This window comes from Haliaeetus leucocephalus, unplaced genomic scaffold (assembly GCF_000737465.1).
Source record: "Haliaeetus leucocephalus isolate CR32 unplaced genomic scaffold, Haliaeetus_leucocephalus-4.0 Scaffold428, whole genome shotgun sequence".
In the NCBI taxonomy this organism is placed as follows: domain Eukaryota; kingdom Metazoa; phylum Chordata; class Aves; order Accipitriformes; family Accipitridae; genus Haliaeetus; species Haliaeetus leucocephalus.
Genome location: NW_010972864.1, coordinates 6,917,455 through 6,934,188, shown reverse-complemented (window position 1 = coordinate 6,934,188; position 16,734 = coordinate 6,917,455). Strand labels below are relative to the sequence as shown.

Sequence of the window (16,734 nt, the reverse complement as noted above, 5' to 3'; positions counted from 1 at the left end):
TGTCCAATCTTTTCTTTGGCACTGTCTCAATCTCCCCCCCCCCCCCCCCCCCCCCCCGCCAAGTTCAGTGCGAACCTGGTGTAGCTGAACTTTTGAAGTTACTCTTATACCTGTTTTATAACTATACACACACATACCCCTGTAACTTTGAGCCTTAAGAGTAGTCCTGGTCCTTCTAGTGGGTGCTCTTTTCAAAAGTAGAGGCTGCCCATCCCTGTCAAAGTTCATGTAAACCCCAACTCGGTTGCTAAAGCTCTTTGTAACCTTATTCTAACCCTGGCCAGTTTTGTCCTAAGAGCTGCTGTTTTAGTGTGATAGTTCCTGCGTCGCTCACCCCTAATGTGAGCTCATCAGTTCAGTTCCTCCCTTGTCTAATTATGTTACTTATGATGTTAAACATACTAATATGAGCTCTAGTTTGATCATCTTGGCTAGTTACGGCTGAAATCTTGACTTGACAGGACTAGCCCTCACAAAACTTGCTGTGCCTGTGTAGAACCCTTTAGTCTAAACTCAAGCCTAGAAACTGTTGGCCTTAACCAACCTTGTTCCCCTGTACTTGGCACTGGTGAGGCCGCACCTCAAGTACTGTGTTCAGTTTTGGGCCCCTCACTACAAGAAAGACATTGAGGTGCTGGAGCGTGTCCAGAGAAGGGCAGCCAAGTTGGTGAGGAGTCTGGAGGACAAATCTTATGAGGAGCGGCTGAGGGAACTGGGGTTGTTTATCCTAGAGAAGAGGAGGCTGAGGGGAGACCTTATCGCTCTCTACAACTACCTGAAAGGGGGTTGTAGTGAGGTGGATGTCGGTCTCTTCTGTCAGGTGGCTGGAGATAGGAGGAGAGGAAATGGCCTCAGGTTGCGGCAAGGGAGATGTAGGTTAGATATTAGGAAAAATTTCTCTACCGAGAGGGTTGTCAGACATTGGAATAGACTGCCCAGGGAAGTGGTTGAGTCACCATCCCTGGAGATATTCAAAAAGCGAGTAGACGGGGTACTCCAGAACATGGTTTAGTGGGCATGGATGATCTTGAAGGTCTTTTCCAACCTAAATGATTCTATGATTCTAACCCTGATGGTAATTAAAAGACCCAGCATAACCTCAAGGCCAGTAGCAAACTTGGATTAGTAGTAAATGCTTCCTCAGTGGATATGGCCTTTATTAATCAGTTTTCTAAGCCACGTTTAAAAAGAGTAAATGTGTTTAACTTATTAATGTGAGAGGAGGATGCATCTCACATCGTAGTATGTAGATACATATGTGTATATATGTATGTACATCATGAAGAGCTGTCTTTCCTGTAGGCTAATCACCAATTAAAATTAAACCATCAGGGATGGTTTTTTCAGGGTTGCAAGTTACATAGGAATTGCAATGGAAATGTCAAAGTAATGATTTCAGTAATTAATATTTAATAATATTAAATTACTTTCTAGTACTGGAGAAGATTTATGAGCTTTTGGGAGTTTTGGGAGAGGTTCAGCCTAGTGACATGATTAACAATTCTGAAAAGCTATTCCGAGCTTATTTGGGAGAGCTTAAAACACAGGTATGATTGGAATTTCTTTTCAGACTCTTGCATTGCTTTGGTTTTTTTCCTTTGAGGTGTGTAGCACTGTATGTTGGAATACTATTGTAACTAGCACAGTTTGTAGGGAATCTAACTGGACAATTATAAATGCTTCCTTAAGGACTGTTAAAGTTTGTGTTCTCTGGTTCTGAGAAGCTTTCAAAGTAAAAATTCAGGGCTATCGGTGACAATGAATTAACCAATTTACTGTGAGAAAAGATGGCATGTGATGATCATTGCAGTAGTGCCCAAGAAAAGTTACAATGCCATGCACTGGTAGTTTCTGATTTGATCTCTACTAGCTGCAAAATACTTGCACTTCAGGTAAATGTCACAGTTCTGCTGAACTGTACTTTCCTATATTCTGCACTTTTAAGACATTAGTGTGTGTTATCTAAGTTCTGCTATGCAAGTTCTTGGTGGAACATACTTCATGCTTTTCAAAGGATTTATTATGCTTCTGTAGTTAAACTCCCCCCCAAATGATAGGAAACCTCTGAGTAGGAGATATTGCTGTGGGCTTATGTTCATAGTTGCGAGTGCTAACATAACTGTATTAAGTTAGAATGTGTTATTTTATCTACACGTACAGGAACTGGGAAACCTTGGTGTAAATTTATATTAGCTTGAGGATAATATTTTTTCAATTCCCACTTTTTTTAGATGACATCAGCTACAAGGGGACCCAAGCTACCTATTGTAGCAGGATGTCTGAGGGGTTTGGTTGCACTCATGTACAACTTTAGCAAATCTGTGGACGAAGGTATGTGCTTTTTCTGTGTGAAAGACAGTCATACAATTGGATATATTTTAATCATTATACAGCCAGCAAGCAGCACCATTTCTCGCTGTGAACTCGGAATGAAAATTTCCCCACTGGTAGATGGTTTATGCAAAAGCAAGGCCTATCCAGCTACATGGTCCTTGTCTGTCTTTGTGTGGAGTGGCTTCATCAGTGTGTTTCTGTACATAAATGTTTGAAGTGCTATTTTCTACCAGTGACTGAGCAGCTGAGAGCGCCACACTGAAGCTGGAATGTGGTTTGTACAGAGATGTGTTTCCCTTACGAGAGACTTGTGTGTTAAAACATGGGTATTCAGAAAAATCAATGAATATAGATGTACAATTTTTTTCAGATTTAAGAGTATTTCAGGAAAAAGTGTCTCTGCCTCTTAAAATGAGATATGTAAGGCTTTCCATATTACTTCTTCATACCAAGCTTTGGATAAAAATATCTTTGTCTTCAGTCTACCTCTTGTGTGTCAATAGTGAAATACTCATTACCGGATTGTTTCACAGATCCGCAGACTGCAAAGGAGATTTTTGATTTTGCAGTGAAGGCAATCAGCCCACAGGTAAATCTGCTACATGTTAATTGTTCTGCATAAATGAATTAGCCCTGATGAAGAAAAAAAATCACATATGACAAACCTTTTCTGATATTACAGGTTGATCAGAAGCGATACGCAGTACAACTAGGTAAGATTGTAAATTATTTCAATTCGTGCTGAGGTGGATACCATACATACATACAGTGGTGTCTTCTGTCTGGATTTGTTTATTCTCTACTGGCTGTCTTCAGATGGCTCTAGTCTTCAGTATTCTAAGCTGATCAGGGAGCAAAGCTGGTGTACTTTTAAGTTGGAATCTAAAGAGTTAAACATGTATTTGGTTAAACTAGGCAAGGTCTAATCAGCCTGTGAACAGCAGCATTACACTGTATGCCATTTGCCCCTCTGGAGTCATACAAAACCCTGGTATGACAAGGAAACTGTGGTAAGAGTAGAAAGAAGAGGAATGTAGCAAATGAGGAGAAAAGAGAAGACGGTGGATTGGGTTAAAGGAAAAAAATAGGAAGAGAAGGGGAATTTCACTGGAAGAAGGGGAAGAATTTGGAACAAATTAAGTTCATGAAGAAAATGAGAAATTGGTCTATGAAATGTGAGTGGCTTATGCAGAAATCACAAAAATGCAAGGTTTGGGTACTAGGCCCATGGCAACTCTTTAAGGATAGTCTGCCAAAAAAAAAAAGAATTCATTAAGGATCTTGAAATTTCATTTATGCTTATATTTGGGATTGTGAAATTACCTGCATTCTGAATTCTTTATTTGTCTGCATCACAGTTTGGTGGAGGAGGGGACTTGAGCAAAAACCAAATCCTTGTGAATTGTGTGATTGAGTATTATTTTTTGTAACCAGTAAAGTCCCTTTCTTTTTCACTGTTAATGTAAATGTCGTGGTTTAACCCCAGCCAGCACCTATGCACCACGCAGCTGCTCACTCCCTCCCTCCCTCCCCACCCAGTGGGATGGGGGAGAAAATCGGCAAAAAAAGTACAACTTGTGGGTTGAGATAAGAACAGTTTAATAGAACAGAAAAGAAGAAACTAATAATGATAACACTAATAAAACGACAACAGCAATAATGAAAGGATTGGAACGTACAAATGATGTGCAGTGCAATTGCTCACCACCTGCCGACCGACACCCAGCTAGTCCCCCAAGCGGCGATTCTCCACCCCCGCTTCCCAGTTCCTACACTAGATGTGACGTCCCATGGTATGGAATACCCTGTTGGCCACTTTGGGTCAGCTGCCCTGGCTGTGTCCTGTGCCAGCTTCTTGTGCCCCTCCAGCTTTCTCGCTGGCTGGGCATGAGAAGCTGAAAAATCCTTGACTTTAGACTAAACACTACTGAGCAACAACTGAAAACATCAGTGTTATCAACATTCTTCACATACTGAATTCAAAACATAGCACTGTACCAGCTACTAGGAAGACAGTTAACTCTATCCCAGCTGAAACCAGGACAGTAAATTACTTCAGAACACAGCTGTGCTTTCCATAGTAGTGTACATTAAAAAAGAGGATTTTGGAGAGTTATTTTTATGCTTAAGTTCTTAATGTTTGGATACTGATACTGTAATGGCTAGAAGAATACCTTTCATACCCTCCAGTCATGGTAGATATACCTCCCTAAAGTCGTAATGTGGACTTTTATAGTCTGGTCTGTTTTTGGAAAGTGGAATATAAGTTTGGGTTTTAATGAGAATTGTTTTTAAATTACAGCTGGTTTACAGTTGTTCAGCTGGCATGCTGCTCAGTTTGGTGCCTTGCTCCTGGACAACTACGTCACCCTCTTTGAAGCAATGTGTAAATGGTGTGGCCACACAAATCAGGAGCTGAAGAAGGCCAGTCATTCTGCACTAGAATCATTCCTCAAGCAGGTATTGTAACTTTACCGGGATCTCTGAGGCTAAAACAAAGTCAAATTTCTTGAATAGTGGGAATATTTGGTGCTTGGAAGTTAAGTGTATCTGTTTAATAAATAATGATTTTCTTTGGTTTTGTATCTGCTTTACAGATTTCTTTAATGGTAGCTAAGGATGCAGAGCTACACAAGAGCAAGTTGCAGTTCTTCATGGAGCAGTTCTATGGAATCATCAGAAGAACAGATTCAAGCAGCAAAGAGTTGTCCATTGCCATTCGTGGATATGGGCTTTTTGCAGCAGTATGTGCAGGAAACTTACTCTGATAAAGGAGCGTACTGAATGGATGAATGAATTCATATACCATTCATTTTACAATTTTACACAGCTTGTTCTATAGGGAATGCTCCTGTTTCTGGATTAAGTGTTGAACTTAACTATACTGTAAAACACATTGTGGTTGAAACTTATTGAAACGCATACTGTATTTAGTGGGACCACTTGCAGCATTGAAGGTTGTAGTTACTACTGCTTGTGCACTAGTTTTGAAGTGGGAAAAAAAAGAGCCTTCATATACAGCTGTCACAAAACTTGAGGATATGCTTAATCACTTAAGTACAGACAATACCTTGTTAGATCTGTCTGCGTTTAGACTGTAGAATCCAGGCCAGCTCTGCTCTGGAAGCAGTTCAGATATGTTTCCTACAGAGCAGGAATCTGTCAGAACATCCAAAATGCACTGCTGACTGCAGGACACTAGGAGGTAATTTGTGAAACAACTGCAAATTAAAAAAACAAAGCAAAACAAAAAACCTAAACCATGCTTATATACATATGTGAAGGGCAGGTATGTTTGTCAGGAAGCACTATTAAGAACCAGCTTCTAATTTTTGTCAGCAGTCAATTAATATGGCAATATAACAATAAAGTTAAGGTTCTATAAAGAAAAGGTGGTGTTTATGTATCTGCAACCTATGTGCTTGATGGTGGTACCCCAGCTTTTATATAACAAAATTCTAAACTTCTTTTTAGAGAGGGGGGGGGAAATTAGGTTAAATAATCTCAAAGGTTATTTAGAGAAGGTTAGGAAATGTGATGGAATAGCTGGTTACTAGCTGAATCCTTTCCACTTTTCTGCCTTTTGAGCAGAGTGCATTTGTTTTGTAGAATTTTCAACATGCTTTGTTGAAACCTAGTCTTCCTCTAGAGCTAGAAAGGAATTCAGTTAAAGGTATTGTTTCCGGAAAAAATGTAGTATTTCAAATTACTGAATTGAAAGAACCTTCTTAAAAATATCTGTTACAGAGCACAAGAAGTTAATTAAAACTGCATAATGTAAATATGGACATAATACTGCAGATCTTAACAGGAAAAAGGGATCTTAATGCTCCAATACCTATAAATCTTTAATATGTTAAGACACACTAATAGTTGTTAGTGTGTTTAGACTAAACCTTGGCCAAGCATCAGATGCTAGGTTGTAAGGAAGTAGAGTCTTGCTGCTAATGCAAGTAGTGACCTTAGCCTGAACACAAGTTCAGTGATTGATTCAGTTTCAAGGCAGAATATTTATTTTGCTGTCTAATCACTAAAATAATTTTAAAGTAATACTTGCAGTTCTACAAATGATAAATGGGTAGTCTTAATTTTGTCAGCATGTTTTTAGACAGTCAGACTAGATTCAACCTTTAGCCTAACTATTGTATTCTGTCATTACCTAAATCAGTCCATTGTTTTTCCATGGTTAGTTCCCTACTACAGTTCTTGCCCATGACCTTGTTCCTGGTTCCTTTTCCACAAAGACTGCTTTTTGACCTTGCTCATGCTAAATACTGTGACTTACAAATCATTCTATAGAAATCTGTAAGCATTATTACATACCCTCTAGTACTGTTTGGGATGCTTTCTGCTTTTTCATTAGTTTAAGAGTAGTTTTTATCCTCTGTACAGATCCCAGCACAATAAAAGTTCAGAATTTGAGCTGCTGGGTTAAATGTTAAATAGTAGTAGCCTGTGAATGATTATTGGTTACGCCCCATTAAGGTAATCCACTTTAATGCAGCTAGGTCAAAATATAAGTGAATATTAGCATCTATAATGCTATTTTTAAGATATTTACAGCCAAACTCTGTGCTTTTTAGGCTGGATTTGATATTATATGTCACTGAAAGTTCAAGTACTCTTATAGTAAATTACACTGCATCAGTGAACTATTATTTTAGTTCATTGCAGGTACCATATTTCTCATCCATGTAGCAAGTAGAATACTTAAAGTTAGTGTATTCAGATGTATTAAGTTCCTGGAAAATTTTTAAAGATTATTCTTACTATGATTCAGTGAAGACTTGGCTGGGTTTTAGTGCTACAGCATATGTTTGCTTGGCTGTACAAAGCTGCTAAATCAGTGTTTTATTTTCTCTCTGTAAGCCCTGTAAAGCTATACATTCTAAGGATGTTGATGACATGTATGTTGAGCTCCTTCAGCGTTGTAAGCAAATGTACCTCACAGAAGCAGAAACAATGGATGACCATCTGTATCAGCTACCAAGTTTCCTCCAGTCCATTGCAAGTGTGATATTCCATATAGATACAGTAAGTGGAGTATCTAAAGTACCAGTCTTTTTTTTTGGGGGGGGGGGCGCGCTATGGATGTATAAGGAGGTAGTATCTGTGAACTTACCTACGATAGAAGGTGTTCCTTTATCTGAAATACGATGACATTTAGCTTCTAGGGGATGGGAAGAATATTATGAGAATACTTTATTGGATTTTATTTGAATAAAGAAAATGCTACCGTGCATTATAGTGAAAACCAAGATAGCCAAATGTGAATAGGTTTTTATTTATTTTAAGCGAAGCTATTTGGACCTACCCTTATCCTTCTCTTTACGTGTTTATATCACTCTGTTGCTGCTTTTTCTTTTGGTACTGACACTTAGCATGTTCTCTGAGGCTGATACTTTGATTTTCCTCTGACGCTATGCTGTCTGTGTTCTAATGAGGGCTTTCTGGATCCTAGCTGGAGCTGAGAAGTAAGGTTGGGGCAGGGAAGAGACTCACTTGCATTCTGTATTCAGATTTTTAAGGATGAACAGATTATACTTCTGGGTTGTTATTGTTTAATTAAATTGGTACTTTTCTAATAAGCTTAAGACTGGTTCTACTGAAGCACTAACCTATTCAGTAGCTACTTTCCATAGTGTGTTCCAGGAAACTTTCTTATTCCGTGTTTTTGGTTTTGTTTTTATTTTTTTTTATATGTAAGATGAATTCACTTGCTAAGTCTTTCATTGTTTTCAGAGCAGGTCATGATGTAAACTCTTGTAATAAAGTGTCTTGCTGAAATAATTTAGCATAATTCTTCACATCAGTACTGAGTTATAATCATTGTCTTTGCATGATGGGTGTTTTGGTTTTATTTCTTCTAGATTCCTGAAGTATACACTCCAGTTCTTGAACATCTAGTTGTGCTGCAGATCAATAGTTTTCCACAGTACAGTGAAAAAATGCAGTTATTGTGCTGCAGATCTATAATAAAGGTATTTCTAGCCCTCTCAGGAAAAGGTCCAGTTCTCTGGAGTTTTATTAGCACTGTGGGTGAGTCTGTGATACTAACTTCATTGTGGTTTTTTGGGAGTTGTGGTTTTTTGGTTTAGATTTTTTTTTTTTCCCCCTAAATTGATCAACTGGTTCTAAGAGGTATGTGGAATAGCCATTTGGGGTCAAAAATGAAGCTTGTTCTGTCCTCTGATAATGGAGATATAGGGTTCTCATTGTGTTATTTTTCAATATCCATTGTTAAATCACTTAAGGAATACATTTAACAACTGTTTTGGATGACAGAGTGGCTATCATCAAGGGCAGGAGAATATATTTTTGTGATAATCTGTTTAGACATAAGACTGACGTTCCTATTCTGAAGGATTGTGGGGAGAAAGGGGTTTCACAGAAAAAAATGTACAAAAATCTGTTCAATACTGTCGTGGTTTAACCTAGCCAGCAACTAAGGACCACGCAGCTGCTCACTCATTTCCCCCCCCTACCCAGTGGGATGGGGTAGAGAATCAAGGGGAAAAAAAAAAAAAANTAAAACTTGTGGGTTGAGATAAGAACAGTTTAATAGGACAGAAAGGAAGACAATAATGATGGTAATAATAACAATAATAAAAATAAAAGAATTGGGATATACAAAACAAGTGATGCACAATGCAATTGCTCAACGCTCACCAACCGATGCCCAGTTAGTTCCAGAGCAGCAATCCGCCCCGCCCCACCCCGAGCCAACTCCCCTCAGTTTATATATACTGGGCATGACGTCACACGGTATGGAATATCCCTTTGGCAAGTTTGGGTCAGCTGTCCTGGCTGTGTCCCCTCCCAACTTCTTGTGCCCCTCCAACCTTCTTGCAGGCTGGGCATGAGAAGCTGAAAAATCCTTGACTTAGTCTAAACACTGCTTAGCAACAACTGAAAACAGCAGTGTTTTATCAACATTCTTCTCATACTAAATCCAAAACATAGCACCATCCCAGCAACTAGAAAGACAAATTAACTTTATCCCAGCCAAAACCAGGACAAATACCCTTTCAGCTACCCGTACAAAATATTACAGACAGTAGGATGAGTGTCATCTCTATTAGAAATACAATCTTTTTATGCTCTGGAACTTGTACATAATACAAATGAAAATTCCAAATATGTGGTTAGTCAGATACAGTCCTGCGAATGTAATAATGAATATGTCAGCATTGGTAGCTGACAATTCCAGTAGCCTCCAGCATGCTGACATTTCATTATAATGATTTTCAGAAAATATTTTTAATTTCTTTTATTTGTGGTGGCTTTTCTCTGTTGCTGTGGCATTTTCATTGTTTTTCATGTTCTTGATTTGGGATGTGGTGCACCCAAGCACCATGCTGGAAAGGAGATCCTAAGGCTATGTCTGTGAGAGTCATTGGGAATTGTTGCCTTTTTCAGTATGTGCATTATGGGCAATGCCTTGGTCATCACTGCATTCAGTCAGGAAAAAGTCAAAGCAGTATTGAGAAACAGTAGTAAGAAGCAAGTTCAAAACTGGTTCCCTGTGAAACATCCTAGAGTTATGGCTCTGGCTTTGGTTATGTTTGTCCTTAAGAAAAAAATTGGTGTTCTTTTGCCTCTCCCTCATCCTGACAGAATATAGAAAATAGAAGACTGATTTAATTAATTGCTAACATGAGTGATATGGATGCTGTGCCTTTTTAAGTCTTTTCGGGCAAATTTTTTGTTTGTTTGTTTCAGTGCATCAGGGATTAATCAGAATCTTCTCCAAGCCGATCACGTTTTCAAAGGTAAAATAACTGTTTAAACATACTTATTTCATCTAGGTTCCTAAAGTATGCATTCCAGTTCTTGAAGATCTAGCCCAGGAAACAGGGGAAGGTCCAAAGAAACAAAAATAGTACTGTCCAGTTTGAATTGTGGTCCAGTTGTTATTAGTCTCTGGTCCCTACATCTGCTCAGCATAATGAGGATGTGCCTCTTGTACGGAGTGGAAAAAATGTCAGGAAATAGACTTTTGTTCTCTGCAGTTCTTGTTTGCTCAGGTTGTCTGTAACAAAGTAGGTTGTAATTAAAGTCGTCCAACTTTCTTCCAGGTTAAGAAATTTTGGACACTTTCAAAGTTTTACTGTATGTTTGTGTTAAGGGAGGATTTTGGAACTTTTTTAATCCTGTGCAGCAGGATAACTACAGAGTTTCTCAAATAACTGATGACTAGAAAGAGAAGAACTTTAGAGGTTTTTTTGAAAGGAGCTGGTTGTTTTGTGCTCTTCTCAGATTGATTGATTAAGCTAAACATTTTGTGTTTCTAGCTGCAGAAGTAATTTTAAGTTGTGTTTTAGCTTGGGTCAGGTAGTTACATAGGCAGTTGTATTGGGTCTGGCCGAGGTGGAGTTAATTTTCCCCGTAGCAGCCCTCACAGAGCTGTGCTTGTATCTGTAGCTAGAAAGGTGTTGGTAACACACCAGTGTTTTGGCTACTGCTGAGCAGCGCTCACACAGCATCACGCTGTCTGTCCAACATTCCCCCTCACCAACAGGCTGGGAGGGTGAGCAAGATCTTGGGAGGGGACGTAGCCAGGACAGCTGACCCCAACTGACCAAAGGGATATTCCAGACCATGTGACATCTGCTCAGCAATAAAAGCTAGGAGAAAGGAGGAGGATTACAATGTTTGTCTTTTGGAGCAAGCGCTATGTGTACTGAAGGCCTGCTTCCTGGGAAGTGGCTGGACATCGCATGCTGATGGGGAGTAGAGAATCAATCTTTTGTTTTCCTTTGCTTCTGCACATGGCCTTTGCTTCTGCTTTATTAAACTGCCTTTATCTTGACCCACAAGTTTTTTTCCATCTTCTTTTCTCTCCCCACCCCATCCTGCTGAGGAGGGGAGTGATAGAGCGGCTTGGTGGGCACCTGGCATCCAGCCAAGGTCAACCCACCATAGCAGTGTTTCTGAAAAATATTGTGTACTTCCAGGATTTTTTGGGAAAGGAAGCTTCTGGAGCAGAAGAATCCCGTGGAGCTGGAGAGGTTGGGACAGGGAGGTGGAAAGTACCAACATGTAAGGACTATCTGTCTCTCTTTAGAAGTCTACTGAACTGTGACACAATGAAGGTAAAAGCATAGTTAACGTGGAAATACAAAAGGAAACATAGTCCTGAGTCTTACCACTGCATTTCTAACCCTAGACTTTTTCCAAATGTCATGCTGTGGAAGAATTGTTTCCTGGTTTTACTTGGATTTAGTGGCTGATAAATGAATTAAACAGGCATGAATTTAGGCTTCCATAGCTGAGAAACGTGTAAAGCTGGATTTTCTGGATCATTCAAATCTTGGTTTGTGAATTCAAGAAATAATTTTCATTAGTGTTTTGAAACATAACTTTTTTTCTCCTGCAAAGGAATGTGGTTTTGAAGATGAAAACTTTCTTACTGCAAATTCACCACTGCAGTCCCTGAATCGCTTGCTATATGATGAACTTATAAAATCTATTTTGAAGATTATTGAGAAATTGGACCTGACTGTTCAGAAACTGGATGTTAATGAACAGGTGAGACCTGATGACTTGTCCGTTAATTGCGCTGTTGTGGGGGAACCAAAATCACATTCTGTTTTGCTTTTATTATGCTTAGATAGCTCCTTATAGTGTCCTTAAAGTAACATTCATAATAGACAAAATGTTTTACTTCATATTTCTGAATATCGCATTGCAGTGTTAGGAGATGGAACCATTGGCATTGGTAGAAGTTCACAGAATCTGTTATTTTGGACTCCCTTCTCTGGCATCTAGTGGTTTTCATTTTCCTACTTGCTTTCTCTTTAGAAGCAAACATCCCTTATTATTTCTTTGAATTACTGATGTGTCAATTATTAGTCCTTTGTCTGTGTCAGACTAGCTAGTAGCATCTAGAAAAAGAAGAGACAGTCTGTTTATCTGGAAAAAAAGTGTAAATGCTTTCTATGTTGTCACAGATCCAGTGTTCTTCCTTCAATATCTATTTTCAGGATGAAAATGAAACTGACAGTGTTTTGGTTGGGCCTACTTCTGACCCTACTTCAAACCTTCAGCCAACGAAGCCAACAGACTTTATTGCCTTTATAAATCTAGTGGAATTCTGCAGGTATTAATATGTTTTTATGTAATTTGGAAGTTACAAAGTGTTTGGAAGAAATTTGAAGTGAGATTTATTTAAGATGCCTCTTTCTGACTTAGGACCATATACCATGTTTCAAAATGCACAAGGTGATTAGCAGGGAGACAGTAAGTGTGCTTCAGACGTCTGGGTCATAGGTAAAAACATACTAGCTCATCAGCTCAGTTTTTTTAAAAGAGTACAGGAGACAAGTCATTCACTTTCATTATTTGGGTGTAATTGTTTTCCAGTATATGTTGTAACTTTTAGTATTATACTGACCACATATCCTAAATAATTCAGAGACCAGAAATACAGTCTTTATGGAGTAGTGTTGGGCATTAAGTGAAAGGTACAGCATTGTTTGCCTGTCAAGGTCCAGTTGATTTCCCCTAGCAATACTGCAGTCTCAGTAATGAAATGTGATATGTGAGTGTGTGTGTCTTGTGTTTGTATAAATTCAATAATGAAATATAATGAGGAAGAAATGGCTTTGCACTGTAAGCAAAATAAAAATCTTCCTATGCTTGCCTCAGAAGGCAGCATGTAATTATTCCCTTGCTATTTTTGGAGATGCTCTGTTATAGCAATACTTCTCTTTCTCATGCTGACTGGCTTGAAAGTTTGAAAAAAATGAAACAAATATTTTATTCAGTTTCTCTTTTCTTTTCTTTTTTTTTTTTTCTTTCTTTTCTTTTGGTCCCCTGGGATGTTTTCTATGCATCTGTTTTAGAGAAATACTTCCAGAGAAGCATGTTGAATACTTTAACCCTTGGGTATATTCCTTTGGTTATGAGCTTATTATGCATTCAACGAGACTACCTCTTATTAGTGGATTCTACAAGCTACTTTCTGTTACAATGAAAATTGCCAAGAAAATAAAATACTTTGAGGTGAGATCTCTTTCCTGATGTAGGGGGAACATGTTGTGTTAATGATGGTGCAGTTCTTATATATAGTCTTTTATGCACTATGGAAAATAGTTCATCGAAACTGTTACCCCATTGTTTCAAATGTTTATAGCATCCTATGCCTCCATAGTTACAAGCACACAGAAAGTAAAAATTTAGACTAGAAGCCCAGTTTCTGAAGAGACACCATCCATGTGTAATGCTCTTTCCAAAATCCTTAGCTGGGTGAACAGAGGGATGGGAAATACCATTGCAGTGCACGTGGTACAGAAGATAGCTTGGATATCGGAAACAATCTAGCCAGAACAGCAGCGACATGTATGGCTTAATTACTCAGCTTTTGGGGTATACTTGTATTCCACTTACTGATTTCCATAGGAAATATGCTCTATTGGTGGATGCACCATTTGCGGTATTGAAGCTATTGTAAAGTGATGGTGCTTCATCCCATTATGTGTGTAGCCCACCACAGAGCCCAGAACTGTCCCTGCCACTGCTGGTAATGGCACCAAGTGAAGCAAATTTGGGAACTCATTGGCATAGGTGCTTGTACTGTAGATGCTGTTGTGAATTGCCCTTTTCTTATTCCACCAGCGTTCTTGCCACCTAGACATCCACTGTTAAAGATGTTTTTTTCTTTTATAGTTTGTTAGATGGGTGGACAAGGAAAAAATTAAGCCATTGAAAAGTTATTTTTCAGTCATATGTATCTTGCTTATTTGGGTAATATTAAGTATATTCCAAAAAGCTGACCCTCAGCACACCTTATTAATGTTAGTTTCTAAGCTATAAGAACAAACCTACATTTCAAGTTTTCACTGATGCCAGTTTCACGTTGGACAGTAATGTATATTCTGAGTTGAACTTGGGCTTCATATTTGTAGTGTGTACTATATTTTTTAATACTGTTGACTTGTGGTTTCTCTTTGGTAGGGTGTCAGTCCAAGGAGTCTCAGAAAATGTCCTGAAGACCCAGAGAAGAGGTCTTGCTTTGCACTGTTTGTAAAGTTTGGAAAAGAGGTAAGTGATTTTGCTGGCTAACTTTTCTAGTCTGAGTATAAAAATATATGACTCAATCAAAATTGTATCTTCTGAGAAATCTTACATATATGATAGAAGTATTCCATCTCTTTGAATTATACAGCAAAGTGGGGGTTTAAGACCTTTTTCTGTGTTTTTTACTTAATGTCAGAAGAGGTATATTGGTCACCTATTCAGGTGCAACTGAGAAATAACTGTATAATTATACATTAAATACTTTCAGTAACTGCAGGTGAATGAGATTCCACTATTGGTTTTGAATTGTTTATTTTACATGGATATTGATACAGCTAAATCAAGATCTTGAAAGGCTTATGATTGTTCTTGATCTGTTTATCTGAATTTTAGGTTGCAGCAAAAATGAAACAGTATAAGGATGAGTTGTTGGCGTCCTGTCTGAATTTTTTGCTCTCTTTACCACATGACATAATCATGCTTGACATCAAAGCATATATTCCTGCACTACAGGTGGGTCGAAGTGATGTACAGCTAATACTTTTTTTTGCGAAAACACACAAAAAAAATTCTGGAGCAAAGTTGGTATCCTGTTGAGCAATTAAGATAACTATTAAGTTTTTTACTGTCTTCACCGAGATAGAATACAAATTACTTGACTTTTTGGATAGACAATTAAATTGTCAGAATTTGCTTTTCTACTAAGCTGACTGTGTTAGTGTCTGTGTTGCAATATAATGTATATCTCCTGTGCTGATCTTGAGTGAGATGTTAAGCAGACAAAACTTAAGAAGGAGGATGTATTGTATGCTAAACGCTTTCAAAGATTTTTTTTTTTTAACCTTTAAATAGTAGTAGTCAATAAAAATGAAAGACTGATAGTTTTACATTTGACATGTAGAATGCATTTAAGCTGGGCCTTAGCTGTACCCCAATGGCTGATCTGGGACTGGATGCCTTGGAAGACTGGTCAGCTCACATCCCCAGACATATAATGCAACCTTACTACAAGGATGTTCTACCTCTTCTTGATGGTTATTTGAAAAACTCTACATCTACAGGTACATACAGGCAAAAAATTGTTAGTCTTAAGGGAGAGAAAAATAATTTTTTCATAGTTAAGCCTAAAGATACGGATGTGATGTACTTCTTGTCTATATTGTGTGCTTCTGTGGTTGGAATATAACTTCTCTTACACCCCAAAATTTACGGTTTTCTTAAACTAGGATTTATTTGCTACTGCTGAACAATCATTAATTCTAGCCATTTTATATGCCACTTCTCTGTGACTTGTCCTTTGTATCCTTAAATCAGCTTAGTTTTCACTTATAGAGACTTATTTTCCTTAATAAAGATTTTAAATGAATGAACAATTATCACATCTTAAAAATAAAACTGGACAAAACCAGGGTGGATTTTTTTAAAAGAAACTATGAGTAGGCGCATGAGGTGCTGGTACAATAAACTAATATTAATATGCTGGTTTTTTGTTCATCAGTTGAATCCCAGAATAACTGGGAAGTAAGAAAACTTTCTCGAGCAGCCCAGAAGGGATTTAATAAAGTTATGATCCAGCGTTTAAGAAAAGCAAAGACTTTTTCATTGGTAAGAACACTGTTTCTTTTTAGAATTAAATGTGAGTTAATCACTTTGCACTGTTTCTCTTCCTTTCTTGCATGCATACTTTTTTTCTGAGGGTTATTTCTACCTTAGATCAGTTCAATGAATCCCATTCTATAGCGTGCCTCCAAAAGCTGTTACATCAGCGCAGCTGGAAAAATGTCATATTCTAGAGTGAGAATGGGAATGAAGCAGGGAAAGGGAACTGAAGAAATGCTGTAAGTTAGCATCACTGCTAGACTGATGCATTATGGAAACAAAAATTTAACCCTTACACCTAAAATCAGGTGCCAGCTTAGCAGTGGTGCAGTGTACAAATACAATTTTGTGAATGTGTAACTTTTTTTTAATTGTCTTGTGGATAGGTTCATAGTCTTAGAAGTCAAACATACATATCTTTTTGACCAGTGTCTTCTCAAGTAGCTCAAAATAAGTAGTTTTATTTGCATATGCCAGTGCACAAACTTGGAATAAACCTTTTTTCAGTGTAAAACTAATAGTTACTCCTATTTATATAAAACTATTTCTGACCTCATGGTCTCTAAACAGAATGAGTAAATTTTACATCCCGTACAGGCTGCTTATGAAACTCGGTTGGCTGCTTACATATAGATACAAGATCTCAAGTTAAGTTCTGGGTTTAAAGCAAATAGAGAGTAATTTTTACTTTTTAGACTATTATGTCATTCTGTAGCTATGTGTTATCTGTGGTGATAAAATTTTAACCTTTACTTGAGAAATGGCAATTGAAAGCCCACA

At 38.0% G+C, this 16,734-nt stretch overlaps 1 protein-coding gene across 11 annotated transcripts in view; it reads left to right on the top strand.

The window, feature by feature from the left end:
- Positions 1 to 16,734, top strand: part of PRKDC (protein kinase, DNA-activated, catalytic polypeptide) — an 86,723-nt gene that overhangs the window by 3,584 nt on the left and 66,405 nt on the right. For 9 of the 11 annotated variants that reach the window (XR_774798.1, XR_774799.1, XM_010574380.1 and 6 more), the window contains exons 6-22: positions 1,435 to 1,547; positions 2,232 to 2,331; positions 2,868 to 2,923; positions 3,017 to 3,047; positions 4,637 to 4,794; positions 4,932 to 5,078; positions 7,204 to 7,368; positions 8,205 to 8,373; positions 10,057 to 10,106; positions 11,292 to 11,429; positions 11,716 to 11,865; positions 12,321 to 12,436; positions 13,182 to 13,341; positions 14,293 to 14,379; positions 14,749 to 14,868; positions 15,257 to 15,416; positions 15,854 to 15,960. Coding sequence is in view for 9 of the 11 variants with exons in the window: in XM_010574380.1 (XP_010572682.1) it covers positions 1,435 to 1,547; positions 2,232 to 2,331; positions 2,868 to 2,923; positions 3,017 to 3,047; positions 4,637 to 4,794; positions 4,932 to 5,078; positions 7,204 to 7,368; positions 8,205 to 8,373; positions 10,057 to 10,106; positions 11,292 to 11,429; positions 11,716 to 11,865; positions 12,321 to 12,436; positions 13,182 to 13,341; positions 14,293 to 14,379; positions 14,749 to 14,868; positions 15,257 to 15,416; positions 15,854 to 15,960 (2,027 nt within the window). In the remaining 2 variants the exon portion in view is untranslated. The remainder of the gene's footprint in view (positions 1 to 1,434; positions 1,548 to 2,231; positions 2,332 to 2,867; positions 2,924 to 3,016; positions 3,048 to 4,636; positions 4,795 to 4,931; positions 5,079 to 7,203; positions 7,369 to 8,204; positions 8,374 to 10,056; positions 10,107 to 11,291; positions 11,430 to 11,715; positions 11,866 to 12,320; positions 12,437 to 13,181; positions 13,342 to 14,292; positions 14,380 to 14,748; positions 14,869 to 15,256; positions 15,417 to 15,853; positions 15,961 to 16,734) is intronic. The other 2 variants (XM_010574379.1, XM_010574383.1) reach the window with 2 other exon arrangements.